This window comes from Cricetulus griseus, chromosome 3 (genome assembly GCF_003668045.3).
Source record: "Cricetulus griseus strain 17A/GY chromosome 3, alternate assembly CriGri-PICRH-1.0, whole genome shotgun sequence".
Lineage (NCBI taxonomy): Eukaryota > Metazoa > Chordata > Mammalia > Rodentia > Cricetidae > Cricetulus > Cricetulus griseus.
The window spans coordinates 20,387,719-20,414,325 of record NC_048596.1 but is presented as its reverse complement, the minus strand read 5'-3'; the positions used below and the strand labels follow the sequence as shown (position 1 = coordinate 20,414,325).

The following is a 26,607-nucleotide window of genomic DNA, read 5'->3' as shown; positions in this document are numbered from 1 at the left end:
TTAGACATGTAGGCATGAAAAGGGGAGTTAGTCCCTGCTCCCACAGAGCTTGGGCCAAGACAAGTAAACACAAATAGAAGAGAAGAAACTTTGGGTCGTGATGAGTGCTGTTATGATTACGGGGGGCACTGGAGAGATGAGCTCAGAAGTTAAGAGCACTGACTGCTCTTCCAAAGGTCCTGAGTTCAATTCTCAGGAACCACATGGTGACTCATAACCGTCCATGATGAGATCCGATGCCCTCTTCTGGCATGCAGGCAGAACACTGTATACATAATAAATTAATTTTTTTAAAAAGATTACAGAGGGAGCTGGAACATGGTAGGGGTGGCAAGGAGCCAGTGGGATTGTCTGTGGATATATCACTTGATCAGAAGCCAGCCAGGCAAAGGTCTGGGGTTGTGTCTCAGGTACAGAAAGGCAGAGTAAGTGTGCTGGAGATCTGGAGATGGGCAGGTCCTGTAACAGGACGGTGGCTGGTGAGGCTCAGGTCAAGGAGAAAGGAGGAAGGAAGAGGAGGCAGGGCTCTTCATGGAGGGACTGAGGCCAGGCTAGCAGCCTCCATCTAAGTGATTCACATATCTCAAAGATAATACCATAATGCATCGGGCACACATTTTAAGTTCTTATTGGTATTAAAGCATTTAATTCTCTATCACCATCTCTGCTTATAGAATAGGAAACTGCAGACAGAGATGTTAAGTGATTTGTGAGGTGGAGCCAGGATATCATGTGCTTTCATGATATGTATGTGCCCTCTAGTTACCACATGGAGCACTGCTCTGGAGCCTAAGACTACCGGGTCCTTGCTGCTGGTCCAGGCTGAGGCCAAGGAGCCACCATGGACAGCTCCATGCATCTCTTCCTCTTGCTCTCTGACTGCATAGGCCCAGCAGCCATTTAAGGATAAACTTATAAGACACAGCCCGAACCCCCCCCTCCCCACCAGCCCATGCCCCATCCTTCCACCCCCGCCCAAGCCTTCAGAACTGGGTGAACTCTGAAGACACAGCCCCATGAGAGATCTGGCGGCCCAGGCTACACAGGCACAAGGTCTTCAACATGATCACATCTAGGGCTACTGACCAGTAAAGTTCCCTCCAATGACATAAGGAATGACCCCTCCAGGCCAAATCCGCTCTGTCCTTGAGGTTGTGGCTCTTCGGACCCGGGCAGAGAAGGTCTTATCTGTGGTGGTGTCCGAGGTCCCAGGGCCAGGCAGAAATGTGACATCATCCTTGCCATCTGCAAGACAGACAATGAATCAATTACTTTGCCCACAAAGTCTTCTTCGGTGGTGGATTGACACAGTGTGGGAAACCTGCGTTCTAAAGGAACATTTCACCCATCACGGTTTTTGAGAATGTTCCAGCCCCAGGGAAGAACATGTGTTGAGCTCAGACCATGGGCTTCTGACCACAGAGGGTCTGGCTTGGCTGGGGTCCTGAAAAAGCCTCTCCCCTGGGAAGGCATAGAATCAAGAGGACCCAGAGAACTGTGAAACCACTGTAGGACCAAAGCTACACAACAGAGGGAGCAAGCAGAGTCAGTCCTTTGCCTTGACCTAAGAATGTCAATGGTATGGACTTTGAAATCATCTGGGAAAGGCTAACCAATCTGTGATAGTGGCAGGGGGAGAGATAGAGTCTTTGTAAAATGGTTACTGGAAAACCAGAGCCCCTTAAATCTCCCCAGTCTCAGTGATGTCGGGACCCTTAAGAGAAGAAACACAAGGGAAACAAGTGTAGTTTGTTTCTGAGTTCCGGGGCTGGGAGGTGGCTCAGTAGTTAAGAGCTTATACTGCACTTGGACCAAGTCAAGTGGCTCCATCTGTCCTCCACGGGCGCTGCAGTCACATGCATCCTCCCAGACACCCACCACACCCTCCCAAACACCCCATCCCACACATATACACATAATTAATTTAAATATTTAAGAAAGGTTCTGAGTCCAAAAAGGGCCTCCCAAATAGTGGGAATTTGGAGCAGAATGTTCAAGCTGGGTTCCCTGACCATGCTGGACCTCCACAGCACCACCCAATGTGCTTGCTTAAAACTCCTCTTTGCTCCTACTTGGAGAACTTCCCCAGTTCTTACCTTTCCCCTAAAAAATCGCTATTAAAAATTCACCTTTTTTTTTACTTTCCTTTATTTCATTTATTTAGTTACTTCCTTCTCTTTTTATTTTTATGTTTCTTTTCTTTCCTTAAAAATGAGCTATAACTCACCACCCTAGCATTCACTTTCAAAGTGTACAATTTCATGAGTGTTGGTATGTTTACTAAGTGTGCAGCCGTGACCACTCTCTAATTATATGAGTTTGTCGTCACTGCAAAAGGAAACCCTGTCCCCATTAACAGTCCCTTCCAGTTTCTCCCTTTTCTTTGTCATCCAATGATCTGCTGGGTTTCTGTGGCTGTGACTGTTCTGGTCACTCTCTAGGAGCAAGATCAGGGCACAGCAGCCCCCTGGCTCTGCTGCTTTCATTTGGCTTATGTTCATTCACAGTGATACTCCACTGCATGGGTAGACGACATTTAGCTTATCTGTCTTTGGCTAAACATCCGAGCCATCTCCACTTAGGGGTATAATAAATTATCCCGCCATTAGCACTCATGCGCACATTTGCTTTGGTGGGCATTGATTGCCACTCTGCTGAGCATGCAAATAAGATTTGTTTCAGGTTGTTTAACACTCGACCATATATGTATATCGGTATATTGGCAAGCTAAAACAGAGAAATCTTTCATGTTATTAAATTTCCTTCTATTACATTTTATTTGCTTATTTTGTATATGTGTGTGTGTGTGCGGGGCTGGAGAGATGGCTCAGAGGTTAAGAGCACTGAATGCTCTTCCAGAGGTCCCAAGTTCAATTCCCAGCAACCACATAGTGGCTCACAACCATCCGTTATGAGATCTGGTGCCCTCTTCTGGTGTGTAGATATACATGGAAGCAGAATGTTGTATACATAATAAATAAATAAATAAATAAATAAATAAATAAATAAATAAATAAAGGAGACCGCTTCCTGAACATTACGCCAGTAGCACAGACATTGAGGTCTGCAATTAATAAATGGGACCTCCTGAAACTGAGAAGCTTCTGCAAAGCAAAGGAAACAGTCAGTAGAACAAAACGACCACGCACAGAATGGGAAAAGATCTTCACCGATCCCACATCTGACAGAGGACTGATTTCCAAAATATATAAGGAGCTCAAGAATCTAGCCACCAAAACACCAAACAATGAAATTAAAAAGTGGTGTGCAGAACTAAATAGAGAATTCTCAACAGAGGAATCTGAAATGGCTGAAAGACACTTAAGAAAGTGCTCAAAATCATTGGCCATCAGAGAAATGCAACTCAAAACAACTCTGAGATACCACCTCACACCTTTCAGAATGGCTAAAATCAAAAATACCAATGACAATCTATGCTGGAGAGGATGCGGAGAAAAAGGAACACTCCTCCATTGCTGGTGGGAGTGCAAACTTGTAAGACCACTCTGGAAATCAGTATGGCGGTTGCTCAGAAAAATGGGAATCAGTCTACCTCAAGATCCAGCCATTCCTCTCTTGGGTATATACCCAAATAGTGCATGTTCATACAACAAGGACATATGTTCAACCATGTTCATAGCAGCATTGTTTGTAATAGACAGAACCTGGAAGCAACCTAGATGTCCCTCAACTGAAGAATGGATTGAGAAAATATGGTACATTTATACAATGGAGTACTACTCCGAAGAGAAAAGCAATGGAATCTTGAAATTCACAGGCAAATGGATGGAACTAGAGGAAACCATGCTGAGTGGGGTAACCCAGTCACAAAAAGACAAACATGGTATGCACTCACTCATATATGAATTTTAGACATAGAGCAAAGGATTACCAGCCTATAATCCTCTTCACCAGTGAAACTAGGAAACATGAAGGACTCTAAGGGATAAATGGTCCCCAGGAATGGGAAGTGGCATGAACTCCTGAACTAATTGGGGGCATGAGGGTAGGGAGAGGGAGCTATTACAATAAGAGCAAGAGAAGAAGAGTAGAGGAGAGGAAATGGAGGGGCAGAAATATTGAGTTTGGGGAAGAATAGAGGAGAGAGAGCAGGATGAGAGATACCATATCAGAGGGAGCCACTATAGGTTTGAGAAGAGATCTGGAACCAGGGAGATCTCCAGAGACCTACAAGGATGACACGATCTGACAATCCAGGCAATGGTGGAGAGGATAACCTAAAAGCCCTTCCCCTAAAATGAGATTGATGACTTCTCTTTATGCCATCCTAGAACCCTCATCCAGTAGCTGATGGAAGCAGAGACAGACATCCACAGATATACACTGAGCTGAAATCGGGAATTTAGTTGAAGAGAGGGAAGAATGAAGAGCGAGGGGTCTGTACCAGGTTGGAGAAACCCACAGGAACAGTTGGCCTGAACAAGGGGGAGCACATCAACCCCAGATGCTGTCGGGGAGGCCAGTGCAAGACTGATCCAGACCCCTGAACATGGATGTCAATAAGGAGGCCTCTGCACTCCAGGGAGCCTCTGGTGGTGGATTAGTATTTTTCCCTGGTGCAAGAAGGGACTTTGAGAGCCCATCCCACGTGAAGGGTCACACTCTGGCCCTGGACACATGGGGAAGGGCCCAGGACCAGCACAGGAAGATTTGGTGGACATTGCAGAGCCCCTGTTGAGGGCCCTACCCTGCCTGGGGAGTGGTGGGTGGATGGAGTAGGGGGTAGAAACAAGCTTGTTCCCTAACTAGAACTAATAAATAAATAAATAAATAAATAAATAAATAAATGAGTGTGTGTGCGTGCGTGCGTGCGTGCGTGCGTGCGTGCGTGCGTGCGTGCGTGTGTGTGTGTGTGTCTAGGGAAGAATGTGAGTGAAAGCCAGAGGACGACTTGCCGGAGCTGGTGGTCTCGTCCCACTGTGTGGGTCCTGGAAGTGAAAGTCAGATTTTCAGATCAGGCAGCAGATCCTTCACCCACTGAGCCATCTCTCGGGCCCCTATTCATGTTTTCCAGGTTTATTTTTACTTACGTGTATATATATGCACAGGAGAGTGCATTTCTCATGCACAAGAGAAACTAGAGAGGACACTGGCACTCCTGAAGCTGAATTTATGAGCGATTATGAGCCACCTGACATGGGCTCTTGGAAATGGAACTGGAGAGTTCTCTGGGAGAACAGGAAGCACTCTTGACCACCGAGACATCTCTCCAGCCCAGAGCTATTCCTGTTTCATTGATGGTTGTTGCACACGGTTTTAATTAAGTTTTACGTGCATCTCTTCTTGATTGCAAGTGTTTAGATCTTTTTGGTGTAATTAATACACCCAGGCTGATTTCCTCCTCTCACTAACTCTCTTTTTTGTGCCCCCCCATCTTTTTCTTGCTTTTAATTAGATTAAGAGAGCTCTCTATACTTACTTTTTAATTCCCATAACTCTTTTTTTCTGTCCATTAACACTGGTTTTCAGTTTTAATAATTAGACACACCGGGACCAAGAATAAAGAAGTAGTGGACTAGAATTAGTGGATCTGTCTGAAGAAACCAGAATCCCAAATTTCATTTCTGAGAAATGAGACTGTTAAAGCCACCCCAGACTCCGTGTTTTCTTGTTGTTTACGTGTTTTAAACTTCCCAGTTAGTCCCTACGAGCAGGGCTTCGTATGTTTATGAAACAGATGCTCTCCCTTTGCCCATTTCCTGTTCACTGGCCCCTGCACCTTCTCCCGCCTGGAGTCACACTCTTTAATGAGTTTAAGTGTTCTTTCATGAGGGTAACAATATTTCTCAGGATATATCTGTAAATACTCTATCCCCCTCTTTGTTTAGCTGGAACGTTTCAGGAATCTAAGTTGACATATTTTTTGCCCCTTTCTAACTCATTGTCAGTTTGACCCCTTTCCAGACTCTGTAGGTGAGTTCTCTGTCTTTCTAGAATTCCTCTTGATGACCCATTAGACATGATCATTCAAACCTCCATCTCTCTACACCTTTGTTTGTTTTGGGTTTTGGTTTTTTGGCTTTGTTTTTGTTGTCTTCACATTTTGTGTCTTTCTTGGTTTGCTGGGATTTATTTTCCACTTTACTAATTCTCTCTTCAGTTGTATTCCCCACACTGTTTATCTTACGCCTGCTTCAATGGTTGTAGCTGTCATCTACCAAAGACCTAGTCAGTGCATTTTCAAACGCATCTTCTTTTTAACAATATCCATTTTTCACCCTCTGTTTTAAATTCTTCCTTTGGCTTGTTCCTCATTTTAGTCATACTTATTAAAATTCCTTCTGATTGTCATATTCTTGGAGTGAATTCTCCAATTTGCTGTCTTCTGACTTCCCCGTCATTGATTAACTTCCTGTGATTCTAATGTTTTAGGATTGTTTCTAGGCTAGCCATTTTTTATTTAAAAATCTCTGAGAATTTAATAGATGAGTACTATATTCATATGGTTTCTGCCCTTTCCTCTTTCCCTCCAATTCCTCCCATGTGTCGCAGACCCCCTCCCAAAGTCATGGCTGTTTTTCCTAGAATTACTATTGTTTTACACAACACACATTAAAAACCCTACTGAGTCCGCTTAGCATTGACCATATGTACACAGGTTTGGGGCCTCCTTCTAGGAGTGCTGCATGTTGTGGATCCTGGCTGTGGACTTGCTTTGTACTTTTTCAGGACTCTTGAGACTCAATGGGTCATGGGTGAACTTTTTACATCAAAGTCTCAGTCTCAGGATTCACATACAAGAAGACTGAAAACCACACCTGCATTAGGATAAAACTTTGTGATTGAGACTCTCCCAGAAGAGATTTCTGCTCCCCTACAAGCCTGGGACAGACATCAAGCCATTCCAATCCTCTGAGTTCTTTGAGGACCTCTGTTTTATGTGGAGTTCACTCACCACTGCATGCTTCACGCAATAGGGTGGGTACACTTCCTGAGCCTATGATGGTGTCCCGCTGGTGTTAATACAGCAGCCTGACCCCTAAGACTTAGTCCAGTCTCTCTGGCCTGAGCTGTCTCGTCAGCATCTGAACCATTTGCATTCCCTGGTCTCTTCTCATCAGCCTGTTCACCTTCTTCTCTTTGAACTTGGCACCTCACTTCTTTTGGGGTGGATAAAGCATTACACACACATGCTGTCCACAGCTTCCTGGAAGTTCCTTGACCCTATTTCCACACCTAGAAATTGCTATGGAATACATCTTAAACAAAAAACTGTTTTACTGCTCAAATTTCTAGAACAGAAGTCATACACTTGCAGTCTTGGGATCAGCCCAACCCACAGATGTGTTTTGTTTGGCCTGGACACTTTTGGCTCACACTGTTTAAAAAAAAAATCTCACTTTGGAAGCCAACTCTTGAAAAAATCCGGAGACTTCACATAACAATTTTTTTTTTTAAAAGACAGCGTCTTTTTCTGTAGCCCAAGCTGTCTTTGAACTTATGGCAATCCTCCTGCTTTTGTGTCCTGAGTGGTGGGATTATAGGCATGTGTCACTATTCCTAGAATATATGTTTGTTTGTTTGTTATAAAATGGAAAGACCTAGTTATGGTAACAGCAAGTGGGGCCGTCTACTACGTGGCTACAGCCCACTGGACAGGGAGCACCTCATCCAACAGTCAGGCTGCAGGTTCTCCCTGCCTCACTTCACATTGTCCACCTGGACTGTCTACACAGCCCCTATGCATATTCTGTTTGGCTACACAGCCTTAGAACTAATTGCTTCAAGGTTTCAAATGGTCTAGCCGACCCAAAGCCCCATGAGGGCAAGAACTGTGGCTGGCATCTTCATTGCTCTGTTTTAGATGCCTGCACAGTGCCTAGAGGGTGGCAGCATTCAATATTTTTGTATTTTGAATGAATGAATTAATAAATAGACAGGCTATTCTAAAAATAAACAGCCCAAGAGTCCAACCAGTTCTGCGGCGGAAACCTCTCCAAAAGGTTGGCAGCAGTGGAAACCTTAATGTTCACATCCTGAGACTCATCCTGTCTTAAGTAATCACAGGCAAAGATGTAGCAAGTGGAAGTTTGTTATTCATATCCCATATGGTTTTCAACAAGTCCCTTAATTTTCCTCTGCTGCCAATTCTCCTTTGGAGAATGGGCAAAAAATACTTCTCCATTCGAGGGACGAGCACTGAGACATCCCATGTTGCCTGAACAAGCTGTGCTATATGGACACGTGACCTACATTGTAAGGGCCGGTTTTATGTGGCCAAGTCAGCATGGGAAAATCTTAAGTGCACCTGGAAACAGACTGGGGTGTAATTTCCAGAGATGGCTTATTGAATGACAGCTTCCCCTTCGGTCCAGTGAGAAATTTAATTTGCCGAGGACTCAACACAGGAAGCATTTGCCGATTAAAAATATGTCTAAACAGATGTTCTGCTTAGCCTGGAAGAAGGATCTTAATGCAACTGTCATTATTGGATTTTCTTGGATTACTACTATCTGGAACCAGAGCCCAAATAGAAGGATGTAATTATTTATTATGGCCAAGAGCTCTGCATCTCAAGAGGAGTTCAGGGGCATCTGAAAGGATTTAACACACTGGAGGTGGAATTGGGGGGTGGGGGGTTACAGGCCATTTCAATCCCCTGGCTCTGGGAGCAACATGTCCTCCCTGAAAAAATGAAGCGGCCATTGCCATTCAGTATTTCATTTCCGGCTGAAGGCACAGCCATGTCATAAACAGCCATGACTGACCAAACTTCTCAATCAAAGAGCTGTAATTTTTGCATTGGGCACATGATAATCCATATGCTAGAAGTAAACACCCTGCATGCACAGATATCTGCAAAACTCTGACCCCACAGGCAATGGCTGAAGTCACATCTTGCTTACAGTTTGAAAGACTCAAGAGCAGTTCCTTGCTGAAAAGGAAGCTGTAAATTACCCTATGTTGTGGCTCTCAAACCTGGTTGCATTTTAGAAACACTGAGAAAGTTGTTTTTAAAAAAAAAATACAACTATCTGCCTTTGCCCTGTAACTGTGACCCAACAAACAGGCCTGGAGTCCAGGTACCTGCAGGTTTGAAAGCTCCTATTGGGGACAAAGCTCAGTGTTGTTTGGGGGCCACTGATAAAGTTCAAAGGCTGAGATTAAGAGCTTTAGGGGTGGTGAATTTAAGATAAATGTTCAAGATAAACACCTATGTTTATTCCCCATGTGGCTCTGCACAAACTTCCCGAGTCTGACTACTTCCTGCAACGTGTCTGGGGGAGAAGCATGGAACCAGATGGAGATTGTCATTTCAGAGGTGAGGTAGAGCTGTACAGAGCTTCAGGGATAGCCTGTGTTAGTACTCAGGCATCTGCACTGGCCTGTCCTTGGGGTTCTGACAGGATACGTCCTCAGCTGCAGCCACTAAGAGCACCAACTGTGCACATTCACTATGTTCCCTTTTAAAAGGGCCCTGCCCACATCCCTTCCTCTCTCTCTTTTTCTCTCCCTCTCTCTGTCTATCTGTTCCTCTTTCTTTTCTCTCTCTCCCCCCTTTCCTCTCTCCTGCTGCTCCTGTCCCCAGAGGCTGGTCTCCCCTCTCCCCTTTCTCTTTTTAATGATCCCTTGCCCCCCCAAAAAAAAACCCTCTGCTTGAACCCTGTCACATGACGTCTTTCTTGTGCTGATTTTCTTAAATTACAACAGTCAGCTGTTGGAACAAGTTAAAATTGGGGCCTGGCATTAATGTGACTCTGCAGTTATACCTGGACCCACAGATGTGACACTCAGGGATTCAGGTATGGAATGGCATTTTGGGATGCTGATGTCTGTGGGATCCTTGATTTGGGGTGCAACCAGCTTCCACTTTTCTTCACATTGAAACAAAGGCTTTATAGTTTGGTCCCGAAAGGGAGAGGACCATATTCTCTTATGAATATGGTTCAAGATATCAGACTACTCAGCTAGCCAAAAGAGCACACATCCTTGCAGGGGTGTGGGAGAGAAGGGGAAAGTGTTATCTCCATCCTGCTTTAAAAACCCCCAGCATCTGTGGCAGTGCTGGTCCTGTACGCAGCCCAAGTAGATTACACACAGCCCCCCACTAACAGCATTACAGACCCGAGTACACGCTAAGTTCTCAGCTTCGAGAAGGGACTGCTCTGATCAAGGCTTTATGGGAATGGTGAGTGAGTGGCCTAGAAATCAGCACTAAGCTGCAGGCACAAATTCCCATCTTCAGGACTGAAGAGAGCCACATAAGACCAGGAAACCAGCCTCTGCTAGAACTAACCTGGAACTCCCCCCAGATTCCCTTCTCTGCTCAGGTAGTCTCATCTGGATTTGTGGAAAACAGGTGGACTGATTAAAGAGAGATCTAGGGTTGGTATTTCAAATAAAAACAAGACGTGAACCAGGCAGGCATCCAGCAGTATCCTTGAGGTATAGCGTGGGAAGGAGAGAGGGACAGGCTTAAACAACCTGCCTTTATTTCAATTTGGGGTCTCACCTCCCCCCCCTTAAAGACCCACTTATCCACTGCTGTGATATAGAGAGACTGACCTGGCCTGGGCATTCACTGACTTCTTCAGACAAGTCAGGGTCATTCAAGGGGCAGCGCTGTAAACCTAGCAGGCTTCGGAGGGGTATGGGAGAGAAGGGGAAAGTGTTATCTCCATCCTGCTTAAAAACCCCCAGCATCTGCAGCAGTGCTGGTCCTGTATGCAGCCCAAGTAGATGCAGAATTTTAATGGGCTGCAGGAGGCTTATTCCTTCCTGTCCTCAGCACAGCTGTGGAACAGCTGTGGAATCTCTGTCCAGGGGTAGATGATGCACTCAGTGCTGGTAATGTCATTCCTAGAGGAGAAGGTGGAAAGAAAGAGGTGGAGGGAAACTGGACCGGGTGGTGTACACCTGTGATCCTAGCATTTGGGGAGGCTGAGGCCGAGGCAGGAGTATCTTGAGGTCAAGGCCTATCTAGATTACACGTTGAGACATCTCCAAAACAAAACAAAAATGGAAAGCTGAACTTCACTTAACCTTTGGAAGTCTTGGTTATGCACTTTATATAAATGAATATTTCTAATTCTCTCTAAGCTTTAAATGAAGAGTTAAAGTCTCCAATGTCATAGCTACTAAAAGGCTGAGTTGGGATTCAAACCCAAGTGTTTCTGACTCACCTTGCTTATTTGATTGGGTGATTTTCATGCCCCCCAAACTAGTAAACACAAACACCCGATGCTATCTACGATGATGAAAACATGAGATGTAATGACAGTGTCCTCCATAGAGCAGCAAGTCCCCTGGTCTTTGTGAGCTCGTGTCAATGTTCACATGCAGTGGAATCCACTCCCCTCTCTTTAAACTTGGACATTTAGCTTGAGTTAATGTGAAGAAATGGTATTATTAAGGTTCTGGTCCAGGCCCCAAACCGATCGTTCTCTTGTGTGTTTCCCCATTTTGATAAGCCAAGCCACCTTGCTGTAGACATGGATCATTGAAGGGGAGAGGAGCAACTAAGTTGTCTACACCATCCAACCCAAGCTAGTTGTCAGAATGCCGTCAAGTGAGTGATCCCAGCTAACATTAGGGGAAGAGTACCGTCACTCCACAGAATCATGAAATGTCATTGTCTGAAGCCAAGTTCAAGGATAGTTTTTATGCAACAGCAAATCACATAAATCAGGAAGGGGAAATTCAACATGGTACCTATGTGCTATTTTGGTGCTATAGCAACTCTCTCCAGCTGCTTCCCCACACTCTGTGCTCCATCTTTACCACTAAGTGCTGCTTGTCTTCAGCCAAATAAAGTGTCCCTGAGTTTGCCTGGAGCCTGAGAAGCTGAAGACACCATATACTGGCATCATAAAACAGGAATGAATCAAATAGGTACTGGCCTGAAAGCTACACCCTTAGGGGCTAGCTCTCACAGCACTGTGAAGTGCTGCTGGGAGAGAATAGCAATCCACAGTCTTTCTTACTCAGATAAGAATCTTGTCAGCTACAATAATCATTGTCCTGTCAAGACATGCCCACTGTTGCAATAGTGGCATGAATGTTATGGGGGGTGACCAACTTTTCTTGGTTGGATTTAAGGCCAGCTCCATGAATTGGAAAGCATACTTGGCACTACAAATGGGACCAAGAACCTGTTGTTAGATAGGCAATATTTCCTAGGGAAGAATCTACTATAAAGTTATTCTGCTTAAAAGCCATAGTATTAAAATAACTCCTAATGAGTTGTTGCTACATCCATAGATTGCTGTGTCTCTCAAGCTGAATCAGAGAAACTTCTTGCAGTGGAAGACAGATCACACAAAGACTCACAGTGCTCAGCCCTGAATGGGACATCGTATCACAGTCCTCCCCATCCCCACCCCAAGGCTCAGGGATCATCACAGAAGACAGAGTAGAAGGATGCTAAGGACCCAAGAAGATGTATGACTATAAGGAAACTATGTTTTCTGGATACAACAGGGCAGAGGCATGTATGAACTCACAGTGTCTGCGACAGCACGCATAAGGCCTGTGTGATCTCAGGCCAGACGAAATCCCAGTGTGTGGGGCGGGGCACAGAGTTCCACTCCTAGCTGAGAAGCTATTGGCATTTGATAGTTGCTGGGAGGAAGTTCGTTTTCTTTAAGGGTGTGACCATGATTCAGGGCAGGCCCCACACCCAAGAGTAATTGGGCAACATACTAGACTTAATAGGAGAGAGAGAGAGAGAGAGAGAGAGAGAGAGAGAGAGAGAGAGAGAGAACATGAGGTTGGGTGGGATAGGAAGAGGTATGCACCTGGGAGGAGTTGGGGGAGAAGAGAAAAAGATAAAAATACATTGTATAAAACTTTCAAAAAAAATAGTAAAGACATTGTTTTTCAATGTCAAATAAGTGAAGCAAAAAAACACATATTTTGATTTTTTTTTTGAGACAGGGTTTTTGTAGCTGAAAATGACCTTGAACTCCTTCTGATTCCCTTGCCTCTACCTCCCAAGTACTGGGATTACAGGCCTGCACCATGACACCTAGTTTATATGGTGCTGGGAAGCAAACCCAAGGCTTCATACATGCTATGCAAGCACTCTGCCAACTAACTGCCCCCCACACACACAATGATTCTAAAGGGGACCATTTGTTCATGATCCCAGCCACAGGCTGTACAGCTGAGAACAAACGCAGGCTGTTCGAGCAGCATGGTAGGGAAGGTGAAGAACCTGCTTCTCCATAAAAGAAGGCAACTTGAAGGGGATCAACAACCCAGTAGGAACATAAGCAAAGGGTACACAGAGGTGGACTACAAATATGCACATCCCAGTCACTAGCAAACAGAGGAAAAGATGCTCAAAACCCCCAGCAGCCAGAGAGAAACACAAACTAGGTAATAATAAGCTATTGCTTATTGGTTTAAAATACCTGGTGCTAGTGAGGCTCTGGGGAAAGGCATAACCCTTGAAGTTACTATGGAAACATGGATTGTTATTCCTGGAGACACTCAATATTGCAACATCTATTTAAAAACATGCTAAGTGGGGCTGGAGAGATGGTTCAATGGTTAAGAATACTGCTTTTGCAATGGACATGAGTTTGGTTCCTAGCATCCAGGTCAGGTCAGGTGCACACAACTGTCCACAACTCTAGCCTATATGGCCTCTCACCATACCCCAAATCTGCTGTCTTTCTTTGCCTCGTGTACCCTCTCCTTCTCTGAGACACATAGTTCCCCATATCTTATCAGTTTTCTTCTCAGGCCTTCAACTCATAAGCCAAGTAACATAAAGAAAAGCCAAACCTAGAACGCAGAGTTTTCCAGCAGTCCCCAAACAACAAACCCTGCCTTTCTATATCCCCCACAGTAAAACATCTTTCCATACCCAAACCCCCCACAGCAAGAAAGATTTCCATACCCAACCCAATCTCCACCCCCAGCCACAGCAAGACAGACCCATCCCACCAAAGGAAACCTTTCTCGAGAATGCTCACAGCTGGCTGTGCGTATTCCAGGCCCAATCACTAACAAAGTAAGTTCCAGGCTTCAGAAAAGACACTAAAAGCCAGACTCTGGAGGCATGGTGGTGGCCAGCCTATGGGTAGAAAGTCTCCTTTGGGAGTAATGATAAAGGTCTGAACTAGATGAAGAATGTCACACCACATTGTCAGTGTACCAAATACCACTAGACAGTACACTTTGAAATGGTTAGTGCTAGATTTAGTTTAAAGTACTAGGTACTTTGAAAGAAAAATAAAGGGCCCTCAGAGGCCTGGTGGGGCCTCACATACATTACCCTTTCTTGCTGCCTGGGTGCTGGTATTGGAGGCTGTAACATTTGGCCACCTTGCAGATGGCTCCTCAAGCCCACCTGTAATAGGACAAAAGAGAGAGAGAGAGAGATAAGGACACACCAAGGGAGCAAACCTCAATAAATGCCCCTCTATATAACCACTCACAAATCAGTAAAACTACCATCTTCCTTGGTCAAAGATGCTCTGAGTGGAATTCATAGAGTCCAGGGGAGTCCAGGTCCACTCCTTATCCAGCTAGAGAAGACGGAATGAACGCACAGGGAAGCTGGGGAGTCAGGTGCACACAGGTGGAATACAGTGCAGCCACTGAACCCCTGATGGAGCTCATCACTGTGGCTCTGCAGTCCTGGGCTTTCTCTTTGTGTTCTGGTTTTCCCACAGGGAGAAACTTCTCTAGAAAGCTGCTGCGCTTCCTTTATAAACTGGACCATGTTGACACCATACAGCAAGGGCAGTAAGGAGCAAATGTGTTTGTGGGCAGCCACATGTAGACACCCTGTCAGCATCCACCTCCCCCAGAAGATGTCAGTCTCGCTGTGCGCCTGGGCACAACAGATTCAGCCACCACCCAGCAGACAGGGTTCCTAGCATTCTCTAAATGTCAAGTTGGATTTAACAGTGGAGGGGCTGGCTGCAAATTCTGAAGACCAAAATTCAGCATTGTGCTGACAGGAGGGGCTGGGAACTTCTGTGGGGTGAAGAATGAGAAGGGTCATCGATGGGTGCTTGTTTGGGGACCCCAGGGAGCAGATCTATGTTCAGGAGACACAATGACCATGAAACCATGTCAAAGCCTCCAAAGAAGAATCTACTGACAAACAAGAAGGTACTTTTTGCACTGATTGGGAAACCTGAAGCTTTTGAAGCCACCTTGCCCTCATTAGAATACTCTAGGATAGGTGGGGCATAACCCCATTGTAAAGGAGCCAGTGCTGCATGGTAATGAGCCCAGGATGGCCTGGCTCAGACATGGTCTCCTAGGCAAAAAGCCAGACTTATCCTGAACCACCACTGCATGGCAGGTTAGCACCACACTGTCCAATGGGTGCGCTGTGTCAGGTCCACACCAGTGGACGTAGCCTGTGGCCCTGGCACCAGCTCCTGAGAAGCAGACTGCCTCGTCCACCTCTGTGACTCAGGCAGGGCCTGCAGCTGCCTTGGCGTCCTGTAGAGAAAGGACCCCAACACCAGGCAGGGACAGGAGACTCTTCGCATCCTGCCTGGCTGGCCGGCTGGGAATGCGCTCACCCAGACCCTGCAGCTGCCGGAGTCTGCGCTGCCAGCTCCCGGCCCTCGGGTATTCCAGTTGCGATATCATTTCCTCCCGGGCTAAAGGTCAGGGGAAATCCTGACGGTTCTGCAGCACAGGAATGTGCCATCTGCAGAGAGAGGTGGGTCGCCGCCAGGCTCCAGGTCCAGCTCAGCCTCCGCCCCACAGACTGCGCAACTGCTGCTGAGAACCTGGGCGTTAGCATCTTTGGTCTGTCAAATGGGCTGCTGTGGGGACCAAATGAGGTAATGAGTTTGTTTAGGTATGTGTTCATTCAGAAAATATGCATCTGACACCTGCTATGTGCCAGATTTCGTTCCTACTGCTGTGGGGGTGATCTCAGGAAATTATATTCTGATGGAGGGGAGGAGAAAAAGGAACAAATAGAAGTGAAGTATTTAAGTTGGCTGTTGGTGTGCTATGAAGAAAAAAGGGGGATTCCAGGGTGCCATTTCATGTAAGAAAGAAAAGAAGTCTGAAGAGACAAATCTATAGATATCTGACAAAGAGCATTCCAAACTGAGGAGACGGCAGGCTCAAAGGCCCTGGGGTAGGAATGTGCTCGGCAGCAGGCAGCCGGGTATGCCAGGAATGGAATGAAAAAGGCAGAGAATTGTAGTAGTGAGGCCATCGGCCCTCAGCATCTACAAGAACAGCTAGTGTGAGGCCTTGCAGACTCTTTTTGGACTTCAGCTTTTATTTTGAGTGTCCTAGATATGATGCAGAAGACATAGAATTGCATCCACTTTTTGTATAACAGGAGCTGTTAACAGTGGACAAGAGGGAAGCATGGGAGCTGGGGGTCTGTACAGCAGTGGGAGCCCAGCGTGGATATCAGTTTCATCTTATCTGGCTTCCCAGAAATGAAGGGACAGGAAGAAAGATCTGTACGTTGTGTCTGGGTATAGGCGTGGTTCTGGATGAGCCAGAGACTGTAGTGGAGGCAGTGCAGCAGTGCTGAAAGCTGGGGCTGTGATGCAGGGAGCCAGGCCAGGAGGGATGACGCTCGGTTCTACAGCAGGCAGAGGATTCAGTGGGGTCTCTGGTTCCTTTGGCTTTCTGCTGCTGGGGCTGAACAGGTGAAAAGCTTTGGAGTTGGAGGAAACAGAGCAGTGGCCGTGTCTGAAAGTATCTGTGTTAACTAAAGTGCTAACCATGGTGTTCGCCACAAGCTAAGAATGTAGCTAAACACTTTCTTCACATGGGGTTGAGGTTTCCAGCCTCATAAAGACCCAAGGACCAGAAAACACATGCCGAGAGAAAAGACAACTAAACTGCCCTGAGGGCATGGAGGCATCTGTCAGTCATAGAAGATGCCTGTCCTCCTCAGACAACCGCCCCCCGCCCCCGCCAAATCAACGCAAGAACAAGTGAGGTGCCTGGGAGGTACAGGCAACTCCAAAGGGCCCAGAGCCTTGTCCAGGCGTCTGTGAGAGGACACCTGTCATTAGTGACAATGCTAGAGCTGTGGTAGTTAAAATACAGATCTCACAGATCTCAGCTACGAATGGAAGCACATGTCTATCATCCCATCTCTTGGGAGGCAGGGCCAGAGGATCAGGAGTCAAAGGCCAGTGTTAGCTGTACAGAAAATTTAAGGCCAGCCTGGGCTACATGATCTCCTGTCTCAAAATACAAAAACAAAACACTACCATCAAAAAGCAAAAACAAAAACCAAACAAACAAACAAACAACCAAGCACAAGTCCTACATCTGACCTTACCCTCTAGAGGGGAACATGCTGTTTTTCCTCAGAGAGACACCAGGCCCAGGCTTCCAGTTCTGTCTATGAGCTGACCTAAAGTCAGTGAGCTGACAAGCCTTGCCTCCTCCCCAATGAAAACCCTCCCACTGCCTTTGGGATGAATTCCCACCTTGTGGGTGGTGGATGAGGCCTTTAGTGACATGGCCCTCTTGGGCTCCTTTAGTGACATGGCCTTCTCAGGCTCCCCTGCCTCACCTCTTGCCTCCATTTCCACAAGCTGAACCACACTGAGCTTTAGGGACTGGGTTCTATTTTTCATTTTCCTCCTTTATTTTTGTTGAAACAGGTCCTTATTATGCAGACTGGGCTGGCCTTGAACTCAAAATCATCCTGCCTCTGCCTCTAAGTACTGGAATTACAGACATGTACCACCTCACTGCTTTCATCTTAAGCATCTTCTTCAAGCATGCCCTCCTTTTGGGCCTGGCTAGATCTTGCTGGTTCTTCAAGTCTCTAGCTGGATGCCACTTCCTCTGGGACACAGCAGCCCAGCACCCTTCTCTTCCTGGGCTTTAAACCCATTTCCTCTGAGCTTCCTCAGCCCTTCCTTTACCATGTCCATAGCTCTCACTACACATTCCTGGAATCTTGTTAGTGCTGGGCACACACCGCCCCCGCCCCCTTGTTAACACAAAAGAAAGGGCATTTCCCCCCAGAACTTGGCATGAAGCAGATACCCAGTTACATAGGTGATGGATAAGTCTGGGAGCAAAAGCCTGGGGCAGCTTAATGGTGTTTCAAAAGATGATGGCAATCGTTTCCAGTTCTGCTTAATACTGGGGGCAAGTGTGTGTTTCTTAGCTTTACTAGAGAGATGAAGGCAGCTGTTGAACAATGGCTCTCAACATTAGCCACAATTTTTTTTTAACTTTATTTATTTATTATGTATATAACATTCTGCTTCCATGTATATTTGCACACCAGAAGAGGGCACCAGATCTCATAACAGATGGCTGTAAGCCACCATGTGGTTGCTGGGAATTGAACTCAGGACCTCTGGAAGAGCAGCCACTGCTCTTAACCTCTGAGCCATCTCTCCAGCCCCCATTAGTCACAACTTTAATGACTTGGGAAACCTTTGTAAAAAATACCGAGGCCTGTTCCCCCGACTCCTACCCTCAGAAGTTGTTTTAATTGACCTGTAGCATAGTCCAGACATGGGAACTCTGGAAAGCTACCAAAGGTGATCTGAAGGTATAACTAAGCTTGTTCGCTGCAGCCAGGAAAAGAGGCATATACTTAACCAGGCAGTGGTGGCACACACCTTTAATCCCAGCACTCAGGAGGCAGAGGCAGGCGGATCTCTGTGAGTTCGAGGCCAGCCTGGTCTCCAGAGCGAGTGCCAGGATAGGCTCCAAAGCTACACAGAGAAACACTGTCTCAAAAATCCAAAAAAAAAAAAAAAGGAAAGAAAAAAAGAAAGAAAAAGAAAAGAAAAGAAAGTGTTGGATGCTGGAATGATTACAGATGGTCCTGAGCTTCCATGTGAGTGCTGGGAATTGGAACCTGGTCCCCTGGGAGAGCAGCAGGTATTCCTAACCACTGAGCCTTCAGTCCTTGTATTATATTCATTTGTTTCTTTGTTTTGTTTTTGAAGACAGGGCTTCTCTGTGTAGCCCTGACTGTCCTGGAACTCACCCTGTAGACCAGGCTGGCCTTGAACTCAGAGATCCGTCTGTCTCTGCCACCCAAGTGCTGAAATTAATCATATGCTCTACCACTGCCTGGCTAACCTTGAACGATATTCTTAACAAATAATCCCTTCCTTTCCAATCTCACTAGGAACCAAAGATGTAGAGCTGGGGTTAGACCCGTCTAACTCTAGAAAAAGCCATATGTTAGCTGGCAGTGGTGGAGCATACCTTTAATCCAAGCATTCTCAAGAGGCAGAGGCAGGTGAATCTCTGACTTTAAGGCCAGCCTGATCTAACTGAGTGAGTTCCAGGACAGCCAGGGCTACACAGTGAAACCCTTTCTCAAAAAAAAAAAAAAAAAAGAAGGAGAAGGAGAAGGAGAAGGAGAAGGAGAAGGAGAAGGAGAAGGAGAAGGAGAGAAGAAGAAGAAGAAGAAGAAGAAGAAGAAGAAGAAGAAGAAGAAGAAGAAGAAGAAGAAGAAGAAGAAGAAGAAGAAGAAGCTATGTCACCCCTAAAACAATGGGAACTGTTCCTTGATGGGTGAGGTTGAGGCAGATACTGCAGCTCTAAGTGCTGCAGAAGAAGAAAGACAGGAGATGACCCAGTCAAGTGCTTGCCTTCCAAGCACCAGGACCTGAGTTTCACCCAGAACCCTGTGAGAAATCATGGTGGCAAATTAACCCCTGCATTGAAGGGGCTGAGACGGGAGGAGCTCACTGGGCAGCCAGTCTAGCCTATTTGGCAAGCTCTAGGTCTGTGAGAGAGACTTGGTCTCAAAGGAAAGGCAGTGTCTGAGCAAGCACACCTGAGGTTGTCCTCTGGTCTGCACACACACACACACACACACACACACACACACACACACACACCAAACAGACAAACAAACAAACAAAGAAGAAACAGAGACAACGTGATGCAGAGAAAGACTAGATATAAGTGGGCACATTCATAGTACAGGCATGCTATGAATACTTTGAACACATAGTATATTCTTCCTAAGGAATGACTTGCAAGACAAAAAATGTACACACACACACACACACAAACACATATGCACACGTATGTATACACATAAATATGAATATATCTCACACATTTCACCATTGTTTAATTACCTCTTCAGTGTAACAATATGCAAAGCCTTGTAAATTTCATTAGTCACAGGGGTTTATTCAAACTGTCTCCTTTGCATAAGAAACCCAGATACAGCTGGTCTCTGGGAAAGAAAGCCCTCCAGGCCTTGAAAAGAGAGCTTGGCCTGTCCAAACTCTCTCTGAAATACAGTGGAGGTCAACGGCCCGTGATGCATGGGGCCAAGCTGAAATGTCCCCAACCAGCATCTGCAATTCAATCCCACACTTTCCTTTATGGAACAATTCACTGAATTCCAAGTTGTTCTTTTTTCTAATTCACCATATAATTCACCTCCCAAGTTCAATTAAGAAGCAATCTGTTAGCAACTTCGGGAGCAAGCTGCTTTTCTTTGGGAAAGTCCAATTTTCTTCCGCTCCCAACAAAAAGTGCCTTAATTACATGCATCATAATAGACACTGGTGTACACACAACGCCCTGCTGCCATAATTAATGAAATATCAACGATACACACCCAAGATATCCAAGCAGGGAGAGACAGGCTCCTTCGAACCATGGAGCAGTGCCTTGTTTCATAAATCAATATTGCCTATTTAAATAATAGTGACCATGAATATTCATTAATATGGAAATGCATCAACAGAACTTTAATTATTCCTTCTATCCTTCATTCTTACAGCATAACATTGCTTGATCCCTAGTTTTCTTAAACACAATAGCTACTGTTCTTAACTGAAAATTATTTTAGGGTGCCCTTATAGATAATTATGGTAGAAAATGCCTTTCATTTACTTTAAGAAAAAGAAAAGGAAGAAACAAAAAACAAAAAATAGCACAAGATCCTAAAAACCAGTTTACCAGCATTCTATTCATTTCAGAAAATCCCAGCTGAGCACCTGCCCTGGGCAGCACAGTGCAGGCTCCTGCCCACACGGCCTGCCTTCATGGTGTCTGAATTCTAATGGATTAGCATAAACAATGAGCTCATTTCAGGGAGGGATTAAGCACTTTGAGAAAACTGTAACCAAATTTTATAAAATAGTAAGTGGCATAAGAGCTGAGACTTAAGTTTTGAGAAGGAGACACCTATGTGCAGATAGTAACAAAGAAACCCAACTTCAAGTTAATCCTGAGAAAGACAGGAACATGTGGCTGAAGTTGGGGCTCAATGCTAACCTGTCAGGCATAACACTGAGAAGGTTTCTAGTACACCTCACCACCTTGTCTAATGGTTCACTTAACACTCTCCAGTGAAGTGTTACTATTCCCATTTTATGTAAGAGAAAACTGAGGCTTATGATATGTGAACCAGACATTCAGTTATTGGATTTGTGTTTCCGTTCCAAGGTTGGCCCATGAGAGTCCAGAAGACATACTTGACTCTTGCCTTCACCCCTCACCTGGATAGGTGTGCCTAAGCCACATCCCAGGCAAGGCCCAGGGGGTGTATACCTCCACCAAGAAAACTGGCAAAACACAACTGCTCCCCTGAGTTTTTAAATTATTCATCAGGGGGAAATGGCAAAGCCCCTTTAAAAGGTCGATCCAAGAACAAGGAGATCACTATGGTAATCAATGTGTGATCTTGAGCTATCCCATGCCAAGTAGCTTTCAAATTCCAAATGCTACAGAAGGGAAAGGGAAAATGAGTTAAAGGATCATTGCCAGATTTTGTTAATGAAATGATTTAATCCTGGCGAGGGAATAATGATGGGAATTCTGCTACAGTTCCGGTGGAAGAGAACCATAAACTGGTAACATTTGTAATTTTCTAAGACAGATCAGTCTTCTAAAACAGGTGTTGGAGTGTCATCAAGGTGTCTGCACAAGATGCATCAACAGGGGGACAAGGGCACTCATCTGAACCTTAAAAATAGACCGCAGCTCTGTGCCCACAATAGGGGATGCTAAGACAATTGATACCATGGCGCAATGTGTAACCTTTTAAACTAATTTAGATATTTGATGAAAGGAAAAAGACCATATTGTAAGATAAAAAATATAAAATAAAAAACACAAAACAACAGGTTAAGAAATAATGCCCAGTATAATTCAGATAGAATAGAGCATGGTCCCAGTCCCAGTCTCATAAATAGCCCAAAACACATGGGACACCCATGACTGGAAATGACCTCAGTGACCATTGTGGAAGTTTCTGCTTTGTGATTTTGAAGGGAGCTCTATGTTCTTATATGATTTTTATAACTTCCAAATGCTATTCCCCATGTTGCTTTTATAATAGAGAAATAATTTTTAAAGAACTCCATTGCAATGGATATTTTGCTGAAGAACATGTTTTCTTCACTTCTGCACACATGCATAAGTACAAGTGCGTACTCACACACAAACAGAAGTTGCCAGGGAAACCTTCTGCGGGGGGAGAAACATAGTTGTGTTTATGCGGATGGGAAAGTTGTAGGTCACACCCAATCCCCGCTTTTCTCTCTCACCACTGGAAGAAACAAGGAGTCCACACCTTGGCAGGATGAATGAATCTCATTGGTGGGATCTGGAGAGAACCTGTCAGCAACCTCTCAGGCTTGTCAAGAGTCAGCCCTCTTTTTTTAAGTTCACAGGCAAAATATTTGTGTTTTGGCACAGGTTGGTGAAACCTAGAATTTGTTCCTGTCCCCAGGCAGAGGATCATGGGAGATTACTTTTGAGACCGGATAGCACTCTGTAGCCCAGGCTTAAATGGTACTCCCTACATAGCCCAGGCTGGTCTCAAACTTGTGGTGTTCCTGACACTCCTTCCATGGTTTCCTGAGTGCTAGAGGTACAGGCCAGAGTCACCAGCCTCTGCTGACTTTTTATGCTGGGAGACTACTCAATGATACGAATGTGAGCCTTCCCTCTTTGTCCAAGGGCCACCAAGCCACATAAACCATTTTCTTGGTATTGGACCTCCATTCATCCCAGATGCTGTTCCCTGATTGTTGGATGGGTTAGCACAGGCCCTTTGCCTAGGCATAACCTGAGAATACCTAGTACTCATTTGGCTTCACGCTTCCAGCTTTCTCCTGATACTGGGTTCCTGTACCCTTGACTGCCCACTCCACGGCAGTCATACCCAGCATGGCCCTGCCTTTTGGCTGTGCTGTCTGTTTCTCTTACTGTACAAAAACTACCTTTCCTTTCAGGGTTGTTATGCAAATTAAGAGAGGTAATACACACAGTTCGCAGAATGACACCTGGCATCCAGCCAGCACTCACTGAGTCAGCTCATACAACTTGGGATGGGGTGCTGAGGATAAACCTAGGCTTTGTGAACATTAGGCAAGTTCTCTAGGGCCAAGCTACAGCCCCAACATAGGACTATCATCGTTATCATCAACTCTCAAACTCTTCTTGAAGCCTGAAGGAGTAGAACTGGATGAAACAGCCAACCACAGACAGATGACATTTCATACTTGAAGCATCAAGCCAAGATAAAAGTTCCAGTTCTCCTTAATACAGTTAACAGATTCAAGGTCAGACTGAGAAACGCCTGCTGGCACTGGTGATCCGATGAAGGTCTCACTGCAACTGGCATGGTATCTCTTTAAACCCTCTCCATATGGTGCTTATCTGTAACGGTGTATAGGGAGGTATTAGATGACAAAACAAAAATGAAAGACCTTAAGAAAAGACCCCAGAGGCCAGGTCCTGTGTAGTTATCTTGTTACCCCTGGAAGAATGGTGCCAAGGGGCCAAATAAGATTCTCTACATCGTTTTCAAACTGAAGGCTAGACTAGCACTCAAAGAGGTGACTGCCAATGTCTATTTACTATGTTCTTTGCTCCTGCATGTGTGCTCTCAATTTGTTTCTCAGTATAATTGTAAGGGGTAAGAACTATTACTAGCTTTCGCCTAAGTGAAAACTGAGGCCCCAAGCACCTCAACATTACCTGCAGGCACACAGCAGGTAAGAGGCAAACCAGAGGCATTCCTAGTCCTATCTGTTTCCCCTGGTGGACTTTGTACTCTAGGACTAGAGATGCCACCCTTGATCATAGCAACATACCAATGCCCCAATGGAAGAGAGAGGAAAATCCCTGCTCCCTGGGCAACTAGAAGGCAATGTTCAGAGCAAGAGCTCTTTGTGGGTATCTCAGGGTGGGTTCTGGAGGCTCGGGGGAGCATTTGGTGGGGGGAGGGGCTTCTCTGTGTTGACTTCCAGGAGTCACTTCTGAGAGTGGTTTATGAAGCAAAGAGTGGCTGTGGTAACAGTAGTAGGGAAATCAGTCCCAAGGACTAACGGGAAAACAGGAAGAGAGTGGCAGGGACCATAGTGCACTAGGAACGCACAAGGACAGAGCAGGCTACCATGGGAGATGTGTGAGCATCCACAGGCTTCTTGAGAAGGGCTGGCTGAGCCTAAAGGGAGGGCAGGTTGAAATGGGAAGAAGAAAGAAAGGATTCAGACCAACCAGGTATTGCTATGGGAGTAGTCTTAGACCTCCCTGAGTCTGATCCCATCCATGGATCCAACTCTTCTCCCCATCCTCATGCCCACCTACCAGCTATCCACCCTGAACTGTGCGTCTCACTGTCTGGTTCCCTCCTCCCTAAGTTTGTCTGAGCTTGGCTTCTCCTGTGATGTCCTCCCCATTGGCTCCCTCGGCCTCTTCCGGGAAGCCACGCTCCTTCTTTAGGCTTCATTCTCACCTCTTTCATGGCTTCACACTCACTTGTTCACCACCCCCATTCAACAGGTTTCCACAGTACCTCATGCATGTAAGTGTGTGGGTATGTACTCCTATGGAGAAGCACATTGAGATCAGACAAAGACATCAGCATCTTCCTCCATCCCCCTCTGTCTTGTCGCCTTGAAACAGCGTCTCTCATGGAACCAGAGTTAACATTTTGGCTAGGCTGGCTGACCATCAAGCTCTCAGAATTTACAGGTCTCCACATGCCAGGCTCTTCATGTGGTTACTGGGGATTCAAACTCAGGTCCTCATGCTTGCAAATCAAGTACTCCTTACCCACTGACCATCTCCTCTTTCCTGGCCAACGGTACAATTCTCTGTGAGTCAGCTGGTTGCTGTGCCAGTCTTGCAAAACTGTCTACCCCTTGAGGAGGGAGAGAGCAGCTTGGATATTCCCGACCATATGGTGGTTACAGCAAAGCTCAACAAGTGTGTCCAGGGCGTAGGAAGATGGCTCCGTGGTTAAGAACATCTGTTGCTCTTGAAGAAGATCAGGGTTCAGATCTCAGAAACTATGTCAAGCAGTTCTCAACCACCTATACTTCTAGTCCCAGGGGATCCAAAGCCCTGGCACATACATGGTGCATATACAGACACGCAGGTACACACATACACATACCATACACATACACAACATACACACACTCAAGTATGTCCAGCCCAAGTAAGCTGAATCAGATTGAGCACTGTGTACATGTATCTCAACTCTGTATCTGGGGCAACAGAATTATTATATTTCTCCCCCTTTAGCAGACTGGGAAGTGAGGCGAGACTCGAGGTCTACAGTTGCCAGCTGCTGCTTGGAGAGCTGGGCATGCTTCACCTCAGTCCTTGTCTTACTGCTCCCTGGTGGCCTGGCAGGGAGCAGAGGAGGAGGAAGAGCCATGGGACTATGTGTAATGTGTAGTTAGGTGCTGTTTGTCCTGCAGAAAGAAGATCCAGTCACTCCTCATCACTTGCAATGTGGTCTTCCAACTGAGCACTAAGTTAGTGAGGCCTGAGCTTAGCTCCTAGGGAAGCAAGACACGGACTTGTGCACAGCATGGAACTGCCAGCTAAGTGTAACACAGCATGAAGCATGTTGTACGCTAGACTGTTCAAATTCTGAACCACTGATCTGTATAGTTCTCGGTGGGTTTCTGCTCCAAGACCTTAATTAACATCTATTACATATTCATCAACATTGACTTCCCAGCCCAACATTGACTCAGGCCTCGTGGGTTTTTCTACAAGGCCCATTGCCACCTTCTGGGGATTAGGAGATGCAGGTGGCCCTTCAGTACCATAATCAGACACCACACTAAATGGCAAAATCGCTAGCAAGAATCACAGAAACTCCAAAAGCAAAACAGGGAAAACAACCACCCACCCTGTGGGAGCTGACTCAGAGGAGGCCCTCAGGGAACAGGAGCCAATCAGAAAATAAATGACCACAAAAGCCCTAAAAAAAGGAAGAGACCATCCTGAACTCTCTCTTGGGAACTGGAGGAGCTCAGAGCTGGCAGGTGGGAACAGGGAACAGGCCAGACAGACCCTATCTTTGCAGAAGCTGCCCTGCACCTGGATGGTGGCCTTACAAAGGGCAACAGTAGCTACAGTACCCACATGCCCAGGCCAGCTAGAGTGGTGAGCAAAGAGGCCAGAAGCTAGTGTACCCAGTGAGTAAAGGCTCCCTGAAGGTAGCCCCTGAAATGCTAGCCCCTGGGCAGTGCCCATCTCTTCTTATAATGTCTACACTGTCTACTTTTGGGAGAAGACACATCCATAATGCATACCTGAAAACAGAAAATGTTCCTTATTTGGACAGCTTGTGAACAAATATACCTCTAATTAGCTTGTATAGTGGCTGGGATTGAATTCTGCACAGAACCCTGAGCTCAAACTTGGAGA

At 45.8% G+C, this 26,607-nt stretch overlaps 1 protein-coding gene across 1 annotated transcript in view; it reads right to left on the bottom strand.

Annotated features, from left to right (window-relative positions):
* The window catches only part of Tll2 (tolloid like 2), a 113,996-nt gene that overhangs the window by 49,874 nt on the left and 37,515 nt on the right, over positions 1-26,607 (bottom strand). Inside the window, exons 3-4 of the mRNA XM_027407472.2 lie at positions 14,246-14,320; positions 1,087-1,245 (exon numbers count right to left, since the gene is read on the bottom strand). Coding sequence (XP_027263273.2) covers positions 1,087-1,245; positions 14,246-14,320 — 234 coding nt within the window. The remainder of the gene's footprint in view (positions 1-1,086; positions 1,246-14,245; positions 14,321-26,607) is intronic.